At 48.1% G+C, this 9,231-nt stretch overlaps 1 protein-coding gene across 1 annotated transcript; it reads right to left on the bottom strand.

Moving 5' to 3' along the window:
* Nucleotides 1–4,220: 4,220 nt before the first annotated feature.
* Nucleotides 4,221–8,099, bottom strand: MAFA (MAF bZIP transcription factor A). Its single transcript, XM_087931809.1, has one exon. The coding sequence runs from the start codon at nt 7,785–7,787 to the stop codon at nt 6,612–6,614; it is 1,176 nt and encodes a 391-aa protein (XP_087787935.1). The 5' UTR covers nt 7,788–8,099; the 3' UTR covers nt 4,221–6,611.
* Between the last annotated feature and the right edge of the window lie 1,132 nt (nt 8,100–9,231).

Raw genomic sequence — 9,231 nt, 5'->3', positions numbered from 1 at the left:
ATCTGGCCCATTTTAAATTGTCAACAGCAACAATTGTATTACAACGACAGTTGCAAGAGGCGCTGAGTTCAACCATTAACACAGCTATTAAAAGCCCAAATCTGCCTTTGCTTTGCCAAATCTGCAGGCCATTATTCAGATTCCGCAAACCAGGTGGAAAACCAACATTAAAACAGTTAGACTGCAGCCTCTGTGGATGAACATTTCTGAACACACCTAGGTTTTGTCCACTAGCAATCACCGTGACTCCAAAATTCAGGAGAAATTTAGGTTCTGTCTGACGAAAAGGAAGAAGGCAGAAACTTCGTCACAGACAACAGCCAAACCTGATCTGCTTTTTTTTTATTTTTTAAAGCACAAAAATGAACGCTGGGCCTGCGAAAGCAACAGGACTTCACCGATTAAACAGATGTGCATTTATAAAACAATAAAACCTGACAAATATGGAAATCCCATCTCTTAAAATAAATGTTCGGCGTTGTTAAGGCTGTTCATTTTGAAAGAACCAAAATTACATGCAGCCTAACAACACCGAACTTTTATTTTTAGGGATGGGATTTTAATATTTAGAAAATGTTAATTGCAGAGGGCTACTTCGCCCTCCCTAAACTGGCAGAAAGACAAACAGAAATAAAGGCAGCAGCTGGATTGAACCACAGGAATGATCAAAATGTAGCTGGGATATCTCCTATGCTCTACTTAGGAAAGAAATTCACAAATCTTTGGGATAGATCCATCAAGTTGTTACCGAAGGACAGGACAGGACAAGATTTCCCCGCTTAAGGGATGGCAGCTTATAAAGGGGAAAAATTAACCAGCCATCAAGGGAAAGGGAAGAGGCCAAATAAGAGACTCAGTGCTGTGCTGGATGAAGAAAAAAAAAATTGCTGGGGAATAAACACAACTCTCGTCTCTTAGACAATTTTAAGACAAGGAGAAGCAGCTGGTTCAATATACACAGCTCGTATATTGCTGAGACCCAACGACCAGTCAACGGTGGGAGAACGAAAGTAGGTTTCAGACCCAAACTTTCAAATTCTTGCTACAAGAAAACAATACAGTAATGTTTGTGTCTTAATGAACATCATATTCAGACTGTTATTACTACATACAGAGAGCCAGCAGGACGTTAAACCGAGACGGGGCCATCGCCAAATCGGGTTTAAGGTTTGCTTTGGAAAATCTAGGATCTGGAAGAAAAGTATTTATATTTTGGATTTTTAATAGGCAAAAGGAAACAACGGACACATCTGATCTTCAACCAAGCCAGTGCTAAACTGCAGAATGCCAAGACGCTCCCAACGCAGTAGAAAAACACACCATTTTGTAAGTCTACCTTTAAAATCTCTTTAGAATATCTATTTCATCATCAGTTTTACTTTGGCTCATATTTACCTGACGCCGAGCTTTCTGGATAACGGGACGTTATTTGTTCCCTCAACATAAAAAATGAATTATCCGCAGGAAGGCCAAGTGTTTCAAATCACAGAGACAGCCAAGGAGATGCTGGGATGGTAACACCGTAATTTGGAGCACAAGTAATACAAACTAGAGGAAAATGTCCAAGCTTTGGCCCTCACCATGAAAGAAGAAGCCAGAAGCAAAGTTGGAAAAAGCCAGGTCTCTCTCTCTCTCTCTCTAAGCAGCCCTCGAAATCTGATGCAGGTTATGCTTTAGGGAATAATAAACCCAGCAAGTTGCCAATTTTTTTTTTGCTTTTTCTGAAATATTTGTTTCCCAGACTTTTTTTTTAACTAGTCATCTTCCATCCAAAAATGGACCAGTTCAAAATTTATATACATAAGAAATATATAAAACATATTATATATATTACATATATGTCTTGGCGTATACATACATACATACATATATGTCTTGGCGTGTTCGGGTCTTTTCCCGTGTAAGGTTGAGAGCATCTTGGTGATGTTTCGACCAGGTCCCACTCGCCATCATCAGGCTGGTGCTTCCGGCTTCCTACGTGTGCGAGCAAAGCTTGTGTGAGCACGAAGCCGAAAGCACCAGCCTGAAGATGGCAAGTGGGACCTGGTCGAAACATCACCAAGATGCTCTCAACCTTACATGGGAAAAGACCTGAACATGCCAACACCTGCATACCTGTTCCCGGGAAAATCTACAAATATATATACATACACACACACACACACACATATATATACATACATACATATACATATACATACATACATATTATATATATTTGTTTGCTTAAGTTTTCGTGGGTATTTATATGTATGGTATTCAGCTTTGTTCGGATATTTTCCCACGTCATTATAGTTGTGCTTTTAAAGTTGTAGCAACGTTTTGGCAGAATCTCATCCGCCATCATCAGGCTTCTGTATTCTGTAGACAAACACAATATAGAAGCTTGATGATGGCAGATGAGATTCTGCCAAAACGTTGCTACAACTTTAAAAGCAGAACTATAATGAAGTGGGACAATACCCCAACAAAGCTGAATACCATATCTATCTATCTATCTATCTATCTATCTATCTATCTATCTATCTATCTATCTATCTATCTATCTATCCATCCATCCATCCATCCATCCATCCATCCATGCATCAGGGTCAGGAAGCTGGATTTAAATTAGAAGAGAGGTGTTCAGCTAGTAAGTGAAAAAATAAATTAAAAGAACAGGAAGGAAATTTTTAAATTTAAACTCCCAGAGAAGTCAACCCAAAGCACCGTCTCTCCTCTTTCTACCACGCAGATTGCCACAATACCTCTGTGATCCCAGCAGCGTTTCGCAAGGAAGCCAAGCTAGGCGCAGAGTTGCACACTGCGAAAAACACACACACACACACACACACACACACACACACACACACCCCAAGGCAACAACGGTAGGAAGGAGATGCGCTCAAAGGCTATCAGATCTACAACGCGATCCTGAAACTCCGGGGAAACGGGCTTCCCTCCCCTATCCGCCCACTTGCGCTAAAGTCGTCTCGCTCCCCAGCTCGACCCTTCGGATCGCTTGGAAAGGAACTAAAGAGGAGAGCCACTTAACTTGCCCCGCCGAGATCCGGAATCCAAGCCTAAAGTTGCACGTCAGCTAGTCTGGATCCTTTGTCACGCGCATCCTTCCCCCCAAAAAAATAAAAATAAAAAGGACCCTTTTCCTGCCCTTCTCGGGATGAGGAAGAAAAAAACCCAAGTTCCAACGAAGCCCGGAGTGGGGAGAGAGAGAGAGAGAGAGAGAGAGAGAGAAAGCGCAAATCTGCACGAGCTACAAAACCGACGCAAAGAAACCAAATACATTTGCTTTGCCCTTCCGACAGAAGAGGAGACTCGAGAGAGAGAGAAGCCGTGTTAAAACCTGCACAGACTCAGACGTTTCTTCCACCCTCCTCCCCGTTTGCAGCCTATATAATAAATATAAAATAAATAAAAATAAATATTTAAAACCCAACCGGCAACAGGTGATTGGCTCTCACTTTGCAAAGCAATCTAAGTTTGGATTTCGCCTCGACCGTAGGATATTCTCTTCCAAGGAGCCACGAAAGACTCCCCAATGGTTTGGATCAAGCTCCTTCCCCCCCCTTTTTTAATTTTGACCCCGAATTCCTCATCCGGCTGCTGCCCCAAAGCAGCTCACCCTAAACCCCACACTTGGGCATAAAACCTCCAAGATCGTTAGATAATTATTATTATTATTATTTTGTCCCTACAAAGAAGAATTTCGAAGCGTCCTAAGAGATAAACTTAAGTTCCTGCCAGATTCGCAGCTTTTTTTTTTTTCTTTCCTCCAGGAAAATCCTTTTAAAAACAATTACTTCCGATTACCTAATCGGAATTTCCATCTTTCTCACTCTATTCCGCCTTTTAATCCATGTTCGGGGCTTATTTTTCTAAAAGCAGCAAGCAAAGAGAGCGATTTAATCGGTTGAAAATGTACAGTTTAAAAGATCGACACAACTTTTAGCATCTAAAATATGACACTTATGACAAGTCCCCATCTATGAATTAGCCCAGATGGTATTTTTAAGCTCTATAAAACCGATTTAAAGAAGAGGATAAAAATGCATAGCTCAGAAGTAGAATTGTAGGGGGAAAGTCAGTTATTACCATTCTAAAATATATACTTATTGGGTAGCACTGTATTGTGATAAAAGCAGCCAAAAAATTGTTAAATAAGAAGTTAGATTATTCTCCCACCAAATCGTTTCAAATGAGATACAAACAGGATGAGGACAGGCAGGTTAGAAGAAATATATATTTTTAAAAAGCTACATTTTTATACTATTACTTCGTATCAAAAGCAGCTACAATGCACGCTTGATCCAGAATTGAATGCAGATCTTTCACCAACTATTTTAAAATGTTCTTTCAAGTTTTTAAAAGCTGCAGGATAGCATTGCAAAACCTGCCTGCATTCATCTAAAACAAACGTTGTTTTTTAAATAGAAAACTGAAACAGCATACAAATCTTACCAATAAGAAAAAAGATACATACAGCTGGGAGGGAAAATTTAACATTGAAGGTGATCTGAAACAGAATCTATGGAAAAAAAAAATCAAAAGAAATTAAAGTAGCAAACACAGGAGTATCTATTTTGCCAGATAATTTTTTGAACCAAAGGTTTTTTTAATTTCATCTAATCCAGCCTTATAGGAAACTTTAAACGTTTTCTAAATCTCTGGATTCTTTCCAAAGGCTAGAATTATGCACATGACCACATTTTCTGTCTGAAAAAAAGCAAAATAAAATTATTCCCCTCCCCTCACGCTCCTCAGGCAACAGCCCAGACACCCAAAGACCTCCAGCAAATTTAGAGGAAAAACTAGAAAGGGAAGACCAAGAGAGTTATTATGTCTAAAGAGATTTATTTTTTGTTTTGTTTCATAGCAAATGAAACCTAGGATGCCTCAACACAAACAGAAACAGTTCATGAAAAATAAACAAAAAATATATTTATCTATATATAAATATTAAGTTGGTTTGAGGTTATAACTGCCTGCATGGCTCAAGAGCAGGATATGGAAAAAAAAAAAAAGAAACAAAGATTAAGAACTGAATCAAAGCTTCAGAGGAAAATCGATTTTATCTAGATGAAACTGTTAAAAACCACAAAAATTGAAAGGTCATTTAAAATGCCTCACCCCTAAAAATGCACCAGAGTTTCCAAAATTTCACAAATTGTGCTGGGCTTTGGAGAAATTGGCCCATTATTTCATTTAGCATCCTTATTCCTTTACGGTTTCATTTTTTATTTTATTTTATTTTTTAAAGAAACGTTTAAAAACAACAACATCCCCAATCCAAGTTCAGTAAAGCATTCCCCTGAAAAGCATTAACCGCAAGATATTTTTTTGTTTTGTTTGTTTCTGGGTTGTTTCTGCAATAAATAAAGTGTTATAAATCAAGGTGCCGACTTGCATTTCGCTACCTTGACATTTAATAAATAATTCTGGTGCATAGTATTTTGTAACATTAATATAGCAGCAGCTCATATATTCATCTATTGCCTTTCAAATCATCTTCAAGGAGTGTTCAGTTTCCTTTCCCCCAAATAATTGTTTTAAACAGCATAGATAATTTTAAAATCTCTATAAAACAAACAGCATTATTTTATTTAACCCAATTGATTACTGTATATAGTGCATTCGGCTCTTTGTCAACATCATCGTTAAATTAATTTCTTATATTATTTGCATGCTATTACATACAAACTTTTATTTAAGACTCGTGTTTGAAGTTCGTTTTTTTTTTTGTTTCTCTTTTCGTTTAAACACCAAGCAAATAAAGGCTGGAGAAAATCGGGGGAGGGTGGGGGCGCGGAGGGGGGTTCCGCGGGGGTGGGGGCAGAGGGAGAAGAGGGGTGGGGTGGCCTTGGGGTTCAAAGGCGGCCGCTGTACAAGTGGACACTTTTTTAAATAAGTTAATTGGCTCAGTTCCCCGTCTTGTTTTAAAAAGGACGAACAGACACACAAACCAGGAATTTAGGGTCTTTGGGGGCTGGGAGGAAAAAGGAGAACGATCAAAAGGCAAAGTCAACTCAACCCAACTTCCGAGGGCGAACGAAAACCGAGTCCCCCCCGCCGGCAAAGAGGGTGCCCCGGGCCGCCCCGTCGGAAGAGAAGAAGGGAAGGAAAGAAGGGAAGGAAGGAAGGAAGGAAGGAAGAGAGGGCGCCGGTGCAGGGCGTCCCGTCGGGGGAGAAGAGAGGCGAGGTGGGCTAAATCCCATACATGGCCGGCATGCAGGGCTCTGGTGGGGGGGGGGGGAGAAGAAAGGAGGGTGTGTGGGGGGGTGTCTCCGTCCAAGCGTCCTTCGCCCGGCTGTTCCGACGACAAAGCGGCTCTTTTCCCGTCTGTCCGGGCGGCGCAGTCCTGTCTCTCCATCCCGAGGGCCAGGCGGGCATCTGGAGGCTCCCAGACGTCCAGACAAGACACACACAGACCGACGGGGTGGGTGGGTGGAGCGGAGGGGGGGAGGTTCAGACGGATTTTCCCCCCCAACCCCCAACCCGTCCTCCTTTCCAAGCGCTGCGCTCGCCTCCTCCTCCTCCTCCTCCTCCGTCGAGCCGGGCAAGGGAAGGCAAAGGCCCGCTCCGTCCGCCCCGTCGGAGGGGGGGAGCTCCGGTTCTCACAGGAAGAAGTCCGCGGGCTTGGCGGGGCCGGGCGGGGGCGGGGGCGGAGGAGGAGGGGGTTCCCGGACCCCGTTGGGGGGCCCGGCGGGAGGGGCGGGAGGGAAGGCGCGCCCGGCCAGCTTCTCGTACTTCTCCTTGTAGAGGTCGCGCTCCTTGGCCAGGCGCGCCACCTCCACCTTGAGCTGCTCCACCTGGCCTTGGAGTTGGCACTTCTCGTTCTCCAGGATGTGCCGCTGCTGGACGCGCTTGTAGCGGCAGGACTGGGCGTAGCCGCGGTTCTTCAAGGTGCGCCGTTTCTGCTTCAGCCGGATCACCTCCTCCTTGCTGAAGCCGCGCAGCTGCCGGTTCAGCTCCCGCACCGACATGGAGACCAGCTGCTCGTCGGAAAAGCGCTCCTCCAGCCGCGCGTGCAGGTGCCCCGGGTGGCCGTGGTGGTGGTGATGGTGGTGCCCGTGGTGGTGGCCGTGGTGACCGTGGCCGTGGCCACCCCCGCCGGGAGTCCCCGGCCCGTGGTGGTGATGGTGATGATGGTGGTGGCCCAGGGAAGGGTGAGGGTGAGGCCCGGGGGCGCCCGGAGCTAGCTCCTCGCCCGGGAAGGGCTGCCCACGGAAGCCGTCGAAGCTGCTGCCGTTGCCGCCGCCGCCACCGGGGCCTCCTCCTGCTCCTCCTCCTCCTCCTCCTGGCCCGCCGTGGTGCCCGTGGTGGTGCCCGTGGTGATGATGGGGCGCTCCGATCAGCGCCTCGACGGCGTCCTCGGGGGTCAGGTTGAGCGCCTCCGGGTTGAGGTGGTGCTGGTAGCTCGACATCCAGTAGAGATCCTCTAGCTGGGCCGCCGCTTTGCCCTGCGCCAGGTGGCCTCCTCCTCCTCCTCCTCCTCCGCCGGCCGTCGGGGCTCCGAGGAGGCCCTGAGCGGGCTGTCCACCGCCTCCTCCTCCACCGCCTCCACCGGGGCTGGGCGCGCAGAAGCTGGGCGAGGAGGGCACGGAGGAGCACGGGGTGCTGAGCGGCGTGGAGGAGAGCGAGCCCGGCGGCGGGAGGCGGTGGCAGAAACGCTCCGCCTCGGCCGGCTCCTTCTTCACCTCGAACTTCATCAGGTCGAAGTCGTTGACGTACTCGATGGCCAGCGGGCTGGTGGGCAGCGCGGCCCCGCTCAGGGCCAGCTCCGAGGCCATCTCAGGCCGAGGCGACGGACGCCAGAGCCGCGCCCGGGGCCCCGACGACGACGACGACGGCCAGCCCGCCGCCGCCGCCGCCGCCGCCCGGTCCGGTCCGGTCCCTGAGGAAAAAAAGGAAGGAGGAAGGGAGGGAGGGAGGGAGGGGGCGGCTGGTCCGGCTGGGCTTCCCCCCCCCACTGGACGGGGAGCGGCCCGAGGCCCCCGCTGCAGGGGAGGGGGCTTCCTCGACGGGCGCCCCCCCCCCCTCCCCGGCCCGTTCCGCGCGAGGGTCCCGGCGCTGCGCCCTCCGCCGCCGCCGGCCCCGCCGCCTCCCCCCTCCGCGCGCAACTGAAGTGCTGAAGGGCGCATTCTGGCTTTTATAGGGCGGGCCAGCCGGGGCCCCGCCCGCCAAGGCGGGGGCTGGCGCCTCCCCGCCTATGAGGGGGACGGGGCTGGCGGGGCCGGCGGCTGAGCCTATCGCGGACCCGACCTCCGGCTGTCAATCTCGCGCGGGAACAGCTGGAAGCCGGGCCGAAGGGAGGGGCGGGGAGGAGGAGGAGGAGGAGGAGAGAGAGAGAGAGAGAGAGAGAGAGCGGGGGAAGGGAAGGGCCAGGGAGGCGCCCCCAGCGGCCGGGCCCGGCAAGGGCTCTCACACACACACACACACACACACACGCGCGCGCGCACGGGCGGAGACCACGGAGGGGGCCCAAGTGGGCGCCCGCGGCTTGATGGAGGAGGAGGCGGGGGAGAGGGAAAGGGAGGAGGAAGAAGCAAGAAGGAAAAGAAGAAAAGGAGGGGGGAAGGGAAGCGGAGGAGAAGAGAAAGAAGAAGGGAAGGAGGAGGAGAAGGGAAGGAGGAAGGGAAGAAAAAGAGAAAGAAAATGGAAAAAGGAAGAAAAAGGGAAGGAAAAAGAAGAAGAAGAAAAAGAGAAAGAAGAAGAGGAGGGGAGGAGGAAGGAAGAGGAGGAAGAAGAAAAAGAAGAAAAGAAGAAGAGGAGGGGGGAGAAAGGGAAGAGGGGAAGAAGAAAAAGAAGAAGAGGAAGAAGAAGAGGAAGGAGGAGGAGAAGGGGAAGGAGGGAAAGGGAAAGAAAAAGAGAAAGAAAATGGAAAAAAGGAAGAAAAAGGGAAGGAAAAAGAAGAAGAAGAAAAAGAAGAGAAAGAAGAAGAGGAGGGGGAGGAGGAAGGGAAGAGGAGGAAGAAGAAAAAGAAGAAAGAAAAAGAAGAGAAGGGAGGGAGAGGGAGAAAGGGAAGAAAAAGGAAGAAAATGAAGAAAGAAAGGAAAAGGAAGAAAAAGAAGGAGAAAAAGAAGAAGAGAAAGAAGAAGAGGAGGGAGGAGGAGAAAGGGAAGAGGAGGAAGAAGAAAAAGAAGAGAGAGGGAGAAAGAAGAGGGAGGAAGGAGGAAAGAAGAGGGAGGAAGGAAAGAAGAGAAAGAAAAGGGAGGAAGGAAAGGAGAAGAAGAA

This window comes from Pseudonaja textilis, chromosome 3 (assembly GCF_049901715.1).
Source record: "Pseudonaja textilis isolate UNSWEBS1 chromosome 3, rPseTex1.2, whole genome shotgun sequence".
Taxonomy (NCBI): Eukaryota; Metazoa; Chordata; class Lepidosauria; order Squamata; family Elapidae; genus Pseudonaja; species Pseudonaja textilis.
The sequence above is the reverse complement of the archived record's forward strand: the minus strand, read 5'-3'. Positions and strand labels throughout refer to the sequence as shown.